We start from the raw sequence: 16,298 nt of genomic DNA, 5'->3' as shown, positions 1-16,298 counted from the left end.
TACTATATTTAGTTTGACAATGGTATGTCTTTTTCCATAAAGACTACCCAACAATGGGCCAACAGTCAAAGTGATCAATGGACATTTTATGACCTTTACCATCCTCAAGTTGCTGACATTACTGAGAGGTAAAATGGACTTTAAAAAAAAAATCAGCTCAAAAAGATTTCTGACTCTACTTCTCTCACTGCCTCTTGGTCTACACACCTTAGAAAGGTACTAAATGTAGCCATACCCAGAAAGGGTAGGGATTTACATAGACCTACTTCGAGATTTCTCTCTGACCATTTCTGGGCATGATGCACTTTTCTGTTCCCTGATAGGAACCCCAGGCCAGGATAACTGATACACCCTCCGGGTGGAAGCCCAATCAAAAGGGGTCCTAGAAGATTCAAACACAATTTTGTTTCAGCCACTGGTTATTCGTGTTTGACTGAAATGATCCTAGATCATGAAGATAATGACCATTTGGGTCACCGCTTGACAAGTTCCTTCACAGTGGCCAAAGTTGGTGGACTTAATGAGTCTCTGTAAATTTTGTAAAAATGCCCTTATCCCACTTGCACCTGACCCTTCCAGATAAAACATCTGGGTACAAGTAGGGAATGACCGGAGAAAATATAAAGTTAAAGCTACCTGAAGGGACACTGGAAAGCCAATTTCACAGCTGTGGAGGGAGAGCAATAAATCTGGCAACGGGGAAGGGTCACCTCAAATCCCTGGAAGTACAAGGGGGTGAGATTAATGATGTCTTAGTCCCCTACATCCAGTGCCTCATCCTGGCAAAATAGCCATGTGTTTCAAGTAAGCCAAGCAGCAGCGGTAGCTGGCAATCTGATTCACTGACTTATTTCTGAGAATGTCATCTCTGTCCACAGGCTACAAAAACAGAAAGTCATGTGGACATGGCTAGTGCTGAACAATTCTTCTGTGCCTAATGCCATCAACTGAAGCTCCAAAACATGGACCTCCCCTCATACCTGTACACTCTCCCAGACTGGCACAACCTTACTTCAGTCTGACTGATAAAAACTCACAGGCTTGTCCTGACTCCAAAGCAGCCTTAGGTTGTGCCGTGTGTACAATCAAGGCTGAATCTACTCAGAATACTGTCTATGTGGCTTAATCAAACCAGTGTAATAGTGATCCAAATCAAAGATAGCAACAAACTCCAAACTAGAATAACCTTTACTCTTTATGTGGGGGAGACTGGACCATGGACTGGCTCTCCATCGGGTGTGAAGGTTGCTTTCTGGATCATCTACTGCTCCTTGTTATTACTGGCAATGTCATTCCAAGCCTCCTTGTATGGGTCATAATAGATAACAGACTCGGCACAGACTGTCTTAATTTTTAAGAACAACTGGTCTCCCCCTGGGATTTATTCACATTAGGCCAAGTCAGAGACTCTGGGGTGGGGGCAAGTGGATGGAGTCAATATTGCAAGTTGGTCTCATCCTACTGCTTGGGATCCTACTGATCATAGCTCGAATTAAAGGCTGTATGAGAAAAGTTGAATAGATTTGGTCCCTGTCTATGCTGGCCCAATTAATCAAACTGATCATGAAGTGGCACACACATGTGAAAATTCATCACAAGCCAAGGTGGTGTAATAAAAGCTGTTGGGTTTTGGGAGAGATAATTTATTTGGGCCTCTTACAGTCCCCTACATGTCTTGCTGGATGGACCAAGAATGCATGGCCCTGTTCTCAGGGTTGTTTACGTATCCAGTAACCTTAAGAAACAAGGTAACATTTGTCCTCAAGGAGAAGGTTTGCTCACTGCTTGCCATAACAGTGGTGGATACTTCAAGCAGAATAAATGGTCATCAACTTCAATGCAAATCCACTGCATGCATGGGATTCATCTGGGCCATATCACATCACCCCTTCGAGATTTGGAGGTAAAGGAAACTGTTGTAAATATGATAACACTTAAGCAATTTACTGTGCCATGGGTAATGAAGTCCTTTGTCTCTGATCCATGAGTCTTGTGTCTTCTGACAGCATCTGTGATACTTTAACAGGTTAACTTATTAGACTGTAAGTAGAGTAAATATCAATTTCCAGACCCAACATGTTTATTTCTGGCTTGAACCATTCATGATAAAGCCCAGTGAAGGCAACCATCCCCACACAATGTTCAATATGAACTTACAGATGTTCTAATGTTGAAGTTACTCATCCTAGATTCTTTGATGGAAGCAAGAGAAAATCATTAACATTAGAATGTAAAAACCAGGGTCACTTCCCTACCTTCTAAAATCTAAACCTATGGGTTCTCCTATTTGGCCTCCACATAAAATTGAAATTTTCCCTTTCAGTTCCACTTCTCCCATAGCAAAACCCCTATGAAGGGAAACCATTAATACCACTGCACCACATTTTAGTGCGAAGAAGAAAAGTATTAAGTATATGAGATATTGTTATATTCTAGTTTAGGGGGAAGGGTGATTTGGGATATGGCCTGGATGGGGAAGGAAGTGATTAAGGAGTGCTACTAGCCATAAACAATATATTTTTTTAAATTCCAAGCCTGATTTTCCAAAGTACCATCAATCTATCAATCAATCAATAAACAATAAGCCTACCCTCATGGAGGCAGAAAAATGGCTAGAAGACCATTATTTATAAAATTAAGTCTCTGCCAATGGGGAGGGAAAGCAGGAAAAGTATGCAAGATTCAGGGAACAAAAGAGTTGAGAAATATTTTATTTTCCATTGTCAAAAATCCTCCACAAGCAAAGTATATAAGGTTCAAAGTTCAACTTCAGAAATGTAAAAAAAAGATTCAAATGTCACCAAGTGCTTTGTGTAGATTAAGTGCAAAGATTTGTCCATTATCTATTTTCTGTTAAAAGCAAAGGAACAACTTGAGAAAGAGGATGAAATAACAACTTAGAAGCAGAATTATAAAAATAGTTTAATGTCTAGACTTCTGGCTGAGTATCAAACATGATCAGTAAATATTCTAGATTTACAACTCTACAATGTATATAATTTAAAAAACTGGGCTTAAAATTAGGAAAATTCACATTACTTTAGAAAGTAACTTCATATTCACTTGTCTCCATAATTCATTAAAATTAAAAATAAATGGCTTTTGAGAACAACCACAGACATGAGTTTGATGGATGACCATTTCTCCGCCCCCACTGTGAGCCATGAGGAAAAGGTAGATATGTTTATTCATAAAGTTCTGTATCTTCATGGATAAGTGATGCTGCTGGCATATCCTGTTATTTAATTAAGTGGAGGCAGAATAAATGCCTGATGCAAAGCCACTACTGGAGTTTGCTTGCTTACTGTAAACAGATACAAATATTTCAATACTACCCACCTTTTTTTTAAAAAAAGGTTAAAATTTAAACCTATCTTATAAATAACATGAAAGGACATCTTTAGAATAATTATGAAAAACAATCCAGCTGCAGGTCTTTGTTTTAGAACTAGGACTTTTGTATCATCCAGGGTCTCTATCTAGCAGGGTTGAGGAGGAGGTGAGTGAATACTCCATGCAGGGGACTGTACAGATGACATCAGAGTCATTCAAACACAGAGAGCATGAAAACAAATCCATTTTTCCTATTAAAAAATCCCTCAGAATAAATAAAATGAATTCCTACCCAAATTAAATTGCCTTGAAGTTTTCTGTACAAGCCTGTAGGCATTATAAACACTCTTTGACTTTGGCCTGCCAGGTTTCCTCAATCAATCATGCAGTAGCCTAAAATTAAATTGAAATGATTGGATAAAGGAAAATCAAATATTTTAACATTTAGTTTCAGTAACGTGATTATGAAGCTTTTAGTGATATTGTAATTACTTTGAAGCTCTGAGCATATGTTTCTACTGAGAGTATTCCATGGAGAAAAGCTGCATTAGGGAAACAAGTAAATACAGACCCCAATAATGCAAAAATATATTTGTTATAAAGCTAAAAGCTAAAGGTTGGACAAGGGACAATGCATCCATGTAATTTATACTCTAAACATCCTGTGTAGAGTAACCACTTTAAAATTCCTGCTCATTCCAGAATTAAAATACTGTAATGGCTTCCCTCTAAGGGAAAGCATTAGAGAAGCAATAAAGAGAAACAACAGTAAAGGACAGGGGAAAAAAAGAAAAAGAAACAGTCATCATCCTGTGCAAGCTCCAATTTTTTGCACAGAAAGATGTGACAGACTAAAATCTCTCTCCTAAAATTAATGAATCATCTTCTCAGAATATGAAACATTTTAATACACTTAGTATTTACCAAAATCAAAGCATACGTTACTACCCCAATTTGTTAATGCTTCATCCATTTCAGCACTTACTGGGATTATGCTGGGTTTGGGGGCCAGAGAGATAAATGGAATAAGGCCCCATCCCCAAGGCAAATGTCAGTAGCAACTGGATTATTTATTTAGGTACCTCAACCTCAGAAACAGGAAGGGAGATAGAAGACAAAACAAGAGAAAAGACAATGTCCTTTTTCTCCAGTGATTCACACTTTCACTCATTCAACAATTATTTATTAAGTATAAACATACACCTTCCCTCAAGAATGAGGCAGGTAAGTAAACACACAACATTAAAATGGAATGAGATTAGGTCTTCAAATTTAACAGGAAAATGATTCCATCAAATAATCTGAAGTTACAAATCTTTTGAAGGATTTGTTTATTCTGATTATATCAAAGCATAGCTAATTGTCCTAATCACCTAAAGATCCTAAGTAGGAAGCAGTACACTGGACTCACAGCATTTAATTTGGCTGATGTCAATTTTATTTACTTATATTTTTTTTTTTTTTTTTTTTTTTTGCGGTACGCGGGCCTCTCACTATTGTGGCCTCTCCCGTTGCGGAGCACAGGCTCCGGAGGCACAGGCTCAGCGGCCATGGCTCACGGGCCTAGCCGCTCTGCTGCATGTGGGATCTTCTTGGACCGGGGCACAAACCCGTGTCCCCTGCATCAACAGGTGGACTCTCAACCACTGTGCCACCAGGGAAGCCCAATTTGTTTATTTTTAATTGGAATTCACTTCTCACTTTCAGCCACAGGTCCTGCTACTTCCTACTCTCTCAGAGGAGGCCTAATTCACGAAGTTATATTCACCTGACACTAACCACTGCAAGCTTTAAAGTTTGCTTTCTCTGCCCAAATGGGCCTTACAGTTCAACACAGTGTCCACTTGTTGCAGAATGTTACTCTTTATTAAATTGGGATAGACGAGATTAGTATTGTCATCATTTCTGTTAGCCAAAAGTAAATGAGTGACATTTAACATGGCCCTGCTGCCAAAGCTATCATTCTAAAAAGAAATTTAAGCATGCCCATTCTTAGCATTAAGACCAAGTGGTTCCTCATTACTTACAGAACAAAACTCGAATTCTCCAGCAGGCCTTGACCCTCCTCACCCAGATTGCTCCTCACTTCCTACTCCACGCTTCTTACGCGGTAACCCTGTCAACTCCTCCTCCTCCCAAGGAGCACTACTCCTCCATAGAGCCTGCTTCCAAACCCCCATGCCTTACTGTTTGCACTCGGGAGATCACTCAGCCCAGAAGGTCCAGCTCAAATACCACCTCTGTTCTGGAAGTTCCCCAGCTTTATCACACAAAAATACATGCTTCCATTATAGCTTCTGTTACTGCTGATCATTGCTTTGCAGGTGTACACAGCATCTTCACGAAACTGTGACTTCCGCATTTAGTTTTGGAGACTCAGTGGTATCTCAGGTCATAACTTAGGGTCTCAATAAATGTTTATTGAAGTTAACATTTACTTTCTTCTTTTTTCCAATAAAAATGAACTTTTTCTTTTCTTACAAATCAAATTTTACATCTATTTAAAAAATGTATTCCATACTTCCTTTAGAGTTTCTCCTAACTGTACTAAATGCATAATGGAATATTTTCCAAATATTTCAGCTAAAACTGCCTCATGAAAACAAATTCTATACTGACACCTTTTAAAAAATGAAGCAAATTAAGGTTGATTCTTTTTTTGCCCTCCATAACTTTACTAGAATTTATTTAAAACATCTCAGCTGTGTATTTCTAACCAAGCCAGATTAGTGATTATTTACAAAGAGCAGGACAATGTTAAACTATCCCACTGGAGCATTAGGTGTCTAACATTCATAGTGAACTGGCAAAACAGAAATCAAAATGTACATGAAATGGTTATTTGCTCCTACTTTGCCTGATCACGTGTTGTTGTGTGAAGTCATATTTCTCTCAAAAGCATAACAAAGCTTCCCCTGCCCTACAGGATACAAATGAGCAACCTGGTACAGCAAATTACCCAGCTGTAATTCACCATTTCAGTCCTGGAGTGTGGCCACATGTTCTTTTGGCACCTGGGAAAACTATCTTGAAAAGTGAGTTACGTCCTTGGCCAGCTTTATCAACTAGTTCACACACATACACACACACACACACACACACACACACACACACACATACTACTAGATTCCTCATGTGTAACATTATTGCATTGTCATTAAATGACCTCAGAAAAGGAAAAATCAAGTTATATAGCCGTCAATTCGATGTCCTGTATCCATCATCCTTACTTCATAATAAGACACTTTAACACAAGATTTCAAATGGTGAAGGCCTTAATGGTGACTGTGGTAGGTTGAAAAGACCACCTCAAAATATCCATAACCTAACTCCTGAAACCTGTAAATGTGACCTTATATGGCAAAAGGACCTTGCATATGCAATTAAATTAAGGATTTTGGGATGGAAGGTTATCTTGGTGGCCCCTAAATGTAATCACAAGTGTTCTTATAAGAGGTAGGCAAAGGGAGATTTGACTACAGTAAAAGAGAAGGCAATATGACCACAGAAACAGAGACTGGAGCGAGGCAGCCAGGAGCCAAGGAGCCAGCACCCTGTAAAAATGGAAGAGGATTCTCCACTGAAGCTGCCAGAAGGAACTAGTCCTGCTAACACCTGGATTTTGGCCTCTTAAAACTCATTTTGGCCTTGTGGCCTCCAGAACTGTAAGAGAATATATTTGTGTTGTTTTAAGCCACCAACCTTATGCTAACTTGTTATAGCAGCAACAGGAAGCTAATACAGTGATTGTATTGCCATGCCTCGATAGTGTATGATGCTATTGAAAAAAATGAAAAGTGAAATTATGGTACTAATATTTGTTTTTCTGAAAACGCTACTTTTATGACAAGAACATGAAATTACTACAAGTATGCTACCATTACTAATTTATTTGACAATTTGTCACAAAAGTGTAATCAGTTCTACATATATACCAACCAGTGATACATGTGTCCTATCCTTAAGACTAGGATTATAACACCATTGCATTTTTTGTATTTCCAAAATACTACATGCTTAATGCTGAAGAGGTGAAAAAACTCAGAAAACCACAGTTAAAAAAAAAATCCCACAACCCAAAGATAATAATTTTGAGGTATACTTCCCAATATTTTTACATATATAAATAGCACTTAAAGCTACATAGTGAGAGACTGGGAGCAGCCAGAGCGCAGGGCGCGGAACACTCAAGGCAGTGCCTGGCATATCAGACTCTGAACGTTGGAGCCGGAGCCTAGAGCCGTGTAGCTGACAGGGTCTTGGTGCTACAGCCAGGTGTCAGGCCTGTGCCTCTGAGGTGGGAGAGCTGAGTTCAGGAGATTGGTCCACCAGAGACCTCCTGGCTCCACATAATATCAAACAGAGAAAGCTCTCAAAGAGATCTCCATCTCAACGTGAAGACCCAGCTCCATTCAATGAACAGCAAGCTACACGGCTGGACACTCTATGCCAAACAACTAGCAAGACAGGAATACAACCCCACCCATTAGCAGGGAGGCTGCCTAAAATCATAATAAGGTCACAGACACCCCAAACACACTATCGGACATGGTCCTGCCCACCAGAAACTGAAGATCCAGCTTCATCCACCAGAACACAGGCACTAGTCCCCTCCACCAGGAAGCCTACACAACCCACTGAACCAACATTAGCCACTGGGGGCAGACACCAAAAACAACGGGAACTACGACCTGCAGCCTGCGAAAAGGAGACCCCAACACAGTAAGATAAGCAAAATGAGAAGACAGAGAAATACACAGCAGATGAAGGAGCAAGGTAAAAACCCACCATACCAAACAAATGCAGAGGAAATAGGCAGTCTACTTGAAAAAGAATTCAGAGTAATGATAGTAAAGATGATCCAAAATCTGGGAAATACAATGGAGAAAATACAAGAAACGTTTAACAGGGACCTAGAAGAACTAAAGAGCAAACAAACAATGATGAACAGCAATATAAATGAAATTTAAAATTCTCTACAAGGAATCAATAGCAGAATAACTGAGGCAGAAGAATGGATAAGTGGCCTGGAAGATAAAAGAGTAGAAATAACTACTGCAGAGCAGTAGAAAGAAAAAAGAATGAAAACAATTGAGGACAGTCTCAGAGACCTCTGGGACAACATTAAACACACCAACATTCGAATTATAGGGGTCCCAGAAGAAGAAGAGACAAAGAAAGGGACTGAGAAAATATTTGAAGAGATTATAGTTGAAAGCTTCCCTAATATGGGAAAGGAAAAAGTTAATCAAGTCCAGGAAGCATACAGAGTCCCATACAGGATAAATCCAAGAAGGAACACGCCAAGACACGTATTAATCAAACGATCAAAAATTAAATACAAAGAAAAAATATTAAAAGCAGCAAGGGAAAAACAACAAATAACATACAAGGGACTCTCCATAAGGTTAACAACTGATATTTCAGCAGGAACTCTGCAAGCCAGAGGGAGTGGCAGGACATATTTAAAGTGATGAAAGGGAAGACCCTACAACCAAGATTACTCTATCCAGCAAGGATCTGATTCAGATTCAACAAAGAAATTGAAAACTTTAGAGACAAGCAAAAGCTGAGAGAATTCAGCACCACCAAACCAGCTCTACAGCAAATGCTAAAGGAACTTCTCTAGGCAGGAAACACAGGAGAAGGAAAAGACCTACAATAAAACCCAAACCCAAAACAATTAAGAAAATGGTCATAGGAACATACATATCGATAACTACCTTAAATGTAAATGGATGAATGGCTAAAGATGTGGCACATATATACAGTGGAATACTACTCAGCCATAGAAAGAAACAAAATTGAGTTATCTGTAGTGAGGTGGATGGACCTAGAGTCTGTAATACAGAGTGAAGTAAGTCAGAAAGAGAAGAACAAATACCGTATGCTAACACATATATATGGAATGTAAAAAAAAAAAAAAAATGATTCTGAAGAACCCAGGGGCAGGACAGGAATAAAGACACAGACGGAGAGAATGCACTTGAGGACACGGGGAGGGGGAACGGTAAGCTGGGACGAAGTGAGAGAGTGGCATGGACTTATATATACTGCCAAATGTAAAATAGATAGCTAGTGAGAAGCAGCCGCATAGCACAGGGAGATCAGCTCCGTGCTTTGTGACCACCTAGAGGGGTGGGATAGGGAGGGTGGGAGGGAGACACAAGAGGGAGGAGATATGGGGATATATGTATATATATAGCTGATTCACTTTATTACAAAGCAGAAACTAGGGGCCTCCCTGGTGGCGCAGTGGTTAAGAATCCGCCTGCCATTGCAGGGGACACGGGTTCCAGCCCCTGTCCGGGAAGATCCCACATGCCGCAGAGCAATTAAGCCCGTGTATCACAATTACTAAGCCTGCGCTCTAGAGCCCGCGTGCTAAACTACTGAAGCCCACTGGCCGCAACTAGAGAAAGCCCGCACGCAGCAACACAGACCCAACGCAGCCAAAAATAAATAAATAAATAAATAAATCAGAAACTAACACACCATTGTAAAGCAATTATACTCCAATAAAGATGTTAAAAAAAAAAGCTATCTAGTTCTCATTTATGCTAAGAAAGTTCTTATATTAATTTAAAAAAATCTTTCTTAACTATTAAAGAATTCACACATATTTATCAGTCTTAGGTCATTAGTTAATCATCCTGTTGTCAACATTTGTTGAGGACAAAAAAAAAAATCATGTCACCCCAGAAACCAGACCTCAAATGGCATTTCCACCCTTCTCTGACTAACTTTACCTGCATAACTTGCATTCTACTGGGCATAATATGATTAAATTGAGTACAGTAGCCAGAAGAGATGTTTAATAAATTTATACATGAATAATTGTGACAACCATAACTGGACTCAACAGAGAAGTTCCTTAGATGTTAAAACCCAAGTACAAATAATTCTAGAGCTTCCCCTCACCGCCCCCCCCCCCCAAAAAAAAGAGTTATAAAACGTGCTGCAGTACTAAACAGTACCCAATTGCCAGGGTATAAAGGCGAGGATACAGACCCCGTTTGAAACTCCAGCAACATAAACTATGAATAAGATAATTTGATGACTTTCTTGAAATCAAGCTGATGGGGAAAAAAATTCAATACATTTGATAAGAAAATGTGCATGTAGTAAGAAACGTACAAACACACACACACAGGCAATAAAAAAAGAAGAAAACTCTAGAGAGGACCATAATAAAGGAAGAAATTCCCTCACCTACCACTGACTGGGCATGTCACCAGTTCCTCAACGAACAACAGTAGGAAGCAAATATCAGACCTCCACTATATATCCCTTTCTGTTTATATCATATAACTATATCCAAACTGACTGCACAGTAAAACACACACAATTCCCATCCAACAGTATGAATTCAAGCCATCTTCATTTAAAAACATCTTTAGACATTGTCACACATATATCCAGACTTAGTGGATGCCAACCGACTTGTGCAGTCTACATCTGCTTGTGATCAGCATCCCGGATAAGCAGCAACTCAGAAAATGCTGCCCCAGTTGTGCTTAAATCTGGACCTCTCACTCCCTGAGGAGTCACCAGGGAGCTGGAAAGGACTTCAAGCCATAGTTCACAGGTAGAGAGAAGACCTAGAGCATGAATTATTCTTAAGTCTTTATTTCTCCAGACAAGTAAGCTTAAATCCTGCCCTATCCTCAAGCCAGTCCAAGCTTCCTCAATCCCCAAAACTCTGGCTCAAGGGAAAAAATGTAATCAGGACCAGATTCCCCTCAAAACAAAATGCATTTGCTGCGCCTACGAGTAGTTTTACTGCAGACAACTCCCTGTCAAGAGAATGTCTATGGGAGAAGCCATGGTGGTCCTGGTTTGTTTAGTCACACAATTCCAGTCATGACCCTCAGGAACACTTGTATAACCAACCAAGCCCTGTGGAAACCCCAGAGGCAAGCAGGGAAAGAGCTCACCTCTTTAATTAGTCAGAAAGCAGCTGCTTCTGTGAGCTAAGGAATGAAACATTAAAAGTCCAGCTTCTGACAAAAGCAAAGAGTGTGGGGAAGAAGAAAATGAGGGAAGGAAAAAGGGAGAGTACAGGTAGATGCTACAACCAAAGGTTCACCTCCGAAACACACACATTACAAACCTCAGTCCCATTTCTCCAAGTTAATACTGAGTGAATTTCAGGTGTCTAATTCCTGTCTTTCCATGTTCTGGAAAATGGATCTACTCTGAATAAGCTTTAAAATGACGATGTAACTGCAAAGGGCTTCATCTCAGGTAATATTATTTATTCACTGAAAGTTCAAAAAACACTTAATAGTAGGAATAACTGATGCATTCATCAATTACATGGATAAATAATGAACATGTTTCCATTGGAACACCAGTATTAGTTCACCACTTTTTTCCCCTAATTTGATAGGGGTGGGGGTTTAAGGGATGGGGAAGGTTGCTATGTGCTGTACACAGAGATTCTTCTCACTTCTGATGTTAAGGGCTCTAAAATTATCTTTTATGGGGAACCCTATTCAAGTCTTACAGTAAGAGTCAACTGGAGAAATCATCAAGAACCCATCAACACTCTTAAAAATACAAATGTCCTAAGATGGTCCCAATACATGACCAAGCATATAAGTAAATAAGACAGGAAGGTGAGCTGCAACATAAATCTCTTTCTTTAATATTAAAAAATTTAAGAAAGAAACCATTCAGATTACTACAAAGAAACATTTAAAATAAGCTCATTAAATGAAAATTAAAACAGAAACACTATATAAGCACTGGGCCACAATTAAAGGCTGAAGAAACAGCAGGTAAGAAGCAATTTCTACTGATCAAGAAACTAAAAGCTAACAGAATAAAGTATTCTGCGTTGAAACTGCTTTAATGAATATGAAACATTACCAAGTAAGAAGAACTTTCTTTTCTGAATTTTTCAAAGAAGCTTTGGAGGTAGAAATGGATTTGCATATCTTAATACAAAGTACTTTCATTGTATCATTTTCAAGCAATGAAGCCATGAGGTTTCAAAAAAATGTAGACTTCAAAAAAATCCTTAGAAATAGTTCCAAAGTTGAAAAGGGCATAGAGTCATCATTCTAGAGCCTTTGGACCCAAAGAAGAACTGTACATAATTACATGAAATCTATGCAAAAACTTAGAACTTCTTTTGTGACACAATTGTACCTCATTATAAACAGCTTTCAGAGCCTACCTTGGGTACTTAGATGCAGGGTCACTTCTCATCTAAAATTACTGAAATGGCAGAGCAAGTAGCAGTAGACAGTATATTTAACTAAAATATAAATTCTGAGACTTTAAAATTCACTGCATACAAGCTTTAAAACAAATATGCAGAGTTGTGGGCAAACAGTACAGTGAGACTGTACATTCATGACGGCGGGGTGTTGTTTTCTGTTCTTTGTTTTTTGTTTTTTTTAACTCATGTATCCCTGGCACCTGGAACAGTACTGGGCACACAGTAGATACTCAATTATTGAATCTGCTCTCATGAAAATAAAGCATTATAAAATGAGAAGTGAAGGTTCTGAAGGTTTTTTCTTCATAAGATTCATTAAAAAAATTAAAATATACTGTTTTTCATCTATCAGAAAGACAAAAATAAAAAATTTTATGGTACACAGAGGGAACGTGGACACTCATAAACATTGTTGGAGGGGGGCAGGGCCATTAAGGACAGTTGTGCACTTTGTGCACTGTTCGAAGGCAATGTCTTTGGAGAGACAGGGGAAACCCAGTAGGTGCTTTGCTGTTGAATGCTGGGTCAGTTCTGGGAAGGATGTCTTTTTGTAATTTTTCAGCTCAGAGGAGTAGGACAGCTCTTTGCTACCTTGTTATGGCAGACAGAAATGTAAAACAGCGTAATTTATTTTAAACAATTTGGAAATCCCTAGCAAAATTCAAAGTCTACAAACCCTTTAGCTAGAAAATCCACTTAGAAACTGTAATAATATTTTTACTTTACATATAGGCTTACATATGCAAATGAAATGATATGGACACAAACCTTCCTGATGACAGCAACTGTCTGTAAACCTACTGTATGCTCATTTATTGGAGAGTACCTGCATAAGTTATGTACATCCACTAAATACTAGACAGGAATCACTGTAGGGTGGATCTGTACATGCAGGTTTGTAAGTCCTCTAAGAGACGTTAAGTTAAACAAGATACAGAAGAGATTATGTTCTAATTATTTTTTAAATCACTCAAAAATCATTTTTAAGACATTGGGTTTGAATTTCAAAATTGGCAACATGGTTATATATATCCATGCACTTTAACATCTGATACTACTTAAATACCTAAATCCAGTTCTATACAACATACATATAGAATATACCACAAGTATTACTATTAAAATTCAATTTTAAACACACAAAAATGGTAATTTTAAAAAAGGGTGAAATATAATTTTAAGAGAGGTACCAAAAATTACATTTTTCTAAGTTGAATTCTCTCAAGTTTTTATTATGCTTTATATTATCTTAACATCCTCTCCATATTTCTCAAAACGTCATAATTTTTCACCCACTTAAATTATATTTCTATAGCTGTCTGAGTCAGGGCATTTAACATATTAATCATAATCTAACTGGAAAATGTAAGTACTTTTGAAACTGTCTCTGTGCCAAGAAAGAATCCTGAATTTTGAGAAAGCAAAAAAAGGTAATTTTACTGGTAGTGAGGCAACAGTCAATCCCCCTTACTCCTATTCTTCCAAGAAATGCAATTTTTGTTTTTCCTTAAAAGTGAGCTGAGATTTACATAAAGTAGAAGAGTACTGTTAGCATTAAAGAATGTGTAGCAATTAAAGACAGCATAGGCACAAAAGGGGCAAGTTCTGAGCAGCACACATGCCTTTAACAAAAATAAAATAATCCCCAGATATATATTAATGTATATTTTAATCTCCAGTATATCACTGGATATAGACTATAAATAAGGCCTTTCCTGGCTCCAAAGTTTAGTCAGAAACGGGAAACATCACTCCAAGACTTTCCTTCAATTGCTCCCACTTTCACTTACCTTTGGCATTATTCAACTGAACCAACTCCAAAATTGGCAATTAAGATTTTTATTAAAATGTACCCATTGACCGAATTAGGCAATGCAAGTAGTTGACTAGCTGTATAATTTATTGTACATTGTCCACATGGTTTTAACAAGTAAGGTACTTTTCCTGGGAGGGAGCATGGATTTATTTATGTTGTAATACACTTATTTGCACTGTGTCAAACAATAGCTGGAGTATGAGAAAGAACACTTTTAAAAATCCACCTTACATTCTCCACATCACTACCAGTTATTAATAAATGTCTAATCATCAAATCTAAAGATAATACGCTTCCTTCCTGTGTTCCTAAATCCCAAACTAAACTGCATAAACATAGTTCATTCTAACAAAGTTATCTATATAATCGTCTATTAGATAACAATTTAGAATTAAGTGATGATTTTTAGATCTTAAATTCTTGCCTGTATATAGCTTCACCAACAATCATACCATGCTAGAAAGGTAAGAAAAATTGGACAACATCCTTAGGTTTTATTATTGTTGCAAACACAGTGTCAGTTAGCTGGCATGATTCTCCTAGTGACGGATAAAACGTTTTACACTTTAACATTCGTTTAATAAATAAAAGATGTAAGTTTATCAGTGCATACAAACTTATATATTTTTAAAAATCACCTTCTACCTTCTTGGATAGACGACATCTGACTTCAGATGTACTTGCGCTTCGTAAGTGGTGCCCATTCAAGAATAATCCCCAAATAAACTCACCAAACCAATACATGATCTACAGGAAATCTGTCATAATAATCTCCCCAAACATCAATGTTTTGTAATCACACTGTGTGTTTCCATTAATTTTCAGAGATAACCCTTAAAATAACTTTTGGCTTAACAATCCTGGAAGACAGGAACTTTTCTAACCTTATATATTACAGGGTTTATAAGCAACTCTAACAGCCACTTCCAAAGCTTTATTCACATAAATGCACCTAGGGCCTTCTGTGTATAAAAAAAGTGTTTTTTGTTCGTTTTTTGTTTGTTTTGTTTTTGCAAAATGAATCGTTAGTTCACTATGCGAAAGTTTTGATCCTTGTTATCACTGACTCAATTATTCTTTCAACTCAGACCTCCACGGAGAGATTTAGAAGACAAAACCCAAGGGAGCAAGAAGTTTAAATCCATCTGCAGGAATCTGTTTTGACCTCAACCATCGTCCCTAGGCACTGTCCATTAGAGCTTAGCGCTTCGCGAGCGTTTCCCTTAAAGAGTTCTCCGGAGAGTGGGTCCCAATCTGTCCTAAGCGGCAAGACCGCCTCCCAAGCGCCCTGAGGGACGGAAACCGGGGCGGAAGGCGGGGCCTTCCCACAGCCCCTAGAGGTCTGGCGGGCGGTGCGCTCGTTGACGGACAGCGGGACGCAGCCTTCGCCTCGGGCAGCGCCGAGGCGCACGCCAGGGTCCCTCGCGAAGTTGGCTCCAGGGGGAAGCCCGTCAAACGAGGGCCGGGTCGGGGCTTAGGACACACACACACACTTATTCTCCAGGGCCACGGCGGGCACCGGGGAGCCGGCGGCGCAGGCTGAGGGTGGCGCGGACACCGACACCCTGCCACGGACAGCGGACACGGGCAGCACCCCGGCATCCCTGTCAGCCGAGGCCCGGCGCGGCGCAACAGCTGGGCGCGAGGCGGCGCAGAGAGGCTGTACCTGTCAGGTACCCACGTACCTATCATGGCCACTGGGCAGTTGGAGGCTGCCGGGCGAGCAAGGGCCTACACACACGCCGGCGGCCGCCTGCGCCTCACACGAGCGACGCTCCCGGGTTAAATCGTGCAGGAAGCCTGTCCCCCGCGCCCGCCCTTGGGGCGCGCATGCGCAAAGGGGGCTTAGCCCGAGGCCTTCTGGGAGTCGTAGTTTTAATGCGTAGTCTCTCCTCAGGTCGGTCGCTGCCGCCCGCGGCC

General features: G+C 39.5%; 1 protein-coding gene across 2 annotated transcripts in view; it reads right to left on the bottom strand.

The window, feature by feature from the left end:
- AGPAT4 (1-acylglycerol-3-phosphate O-acyltransferase 4) overlaps window positions 1-16,192 on the bottom strand; it is a 1,410,257-nt gene extending 1,394,065 nt beyond the window's left edge. Inside the window, exon 1 of one of the 2 annotated variants that reach the window (XM_060029668.1) lies at window positions 16,064-16,192. In XM_060029668.1, coding sequence (XP_059885651.1) covers window positions 16,064-16,070 — 7 coding nt within the window. In that variant the 5' untranslated portion in view covers window positions 16,071-16,192. The remainder of the gene's footprint in view (window positions 1-16,063) is intronic. The other variant, XM_060029671.1, reaches the window with a different exon arrangement.
- Window positions 16,193-16,298: the final 106 nt, after the last annotated feature.

Source organism: Delphinus delphis, chromosome 14 (assembly GCF_949987515.2).
Source record: "Delphinus delphis chromosome 14, mDelDel1.2, whole genome shotgun sequence".
NCBI lineage: Eukaryota > Metazoa > Chordata > Mammalia > Artiodactyla > Delphinidae > Delphinus > Delphinus delphis.
Note: the sequence above shows the minus strand (reverse complement) of the source record. Positions and strands in the feature narration are given on the sequence as shown.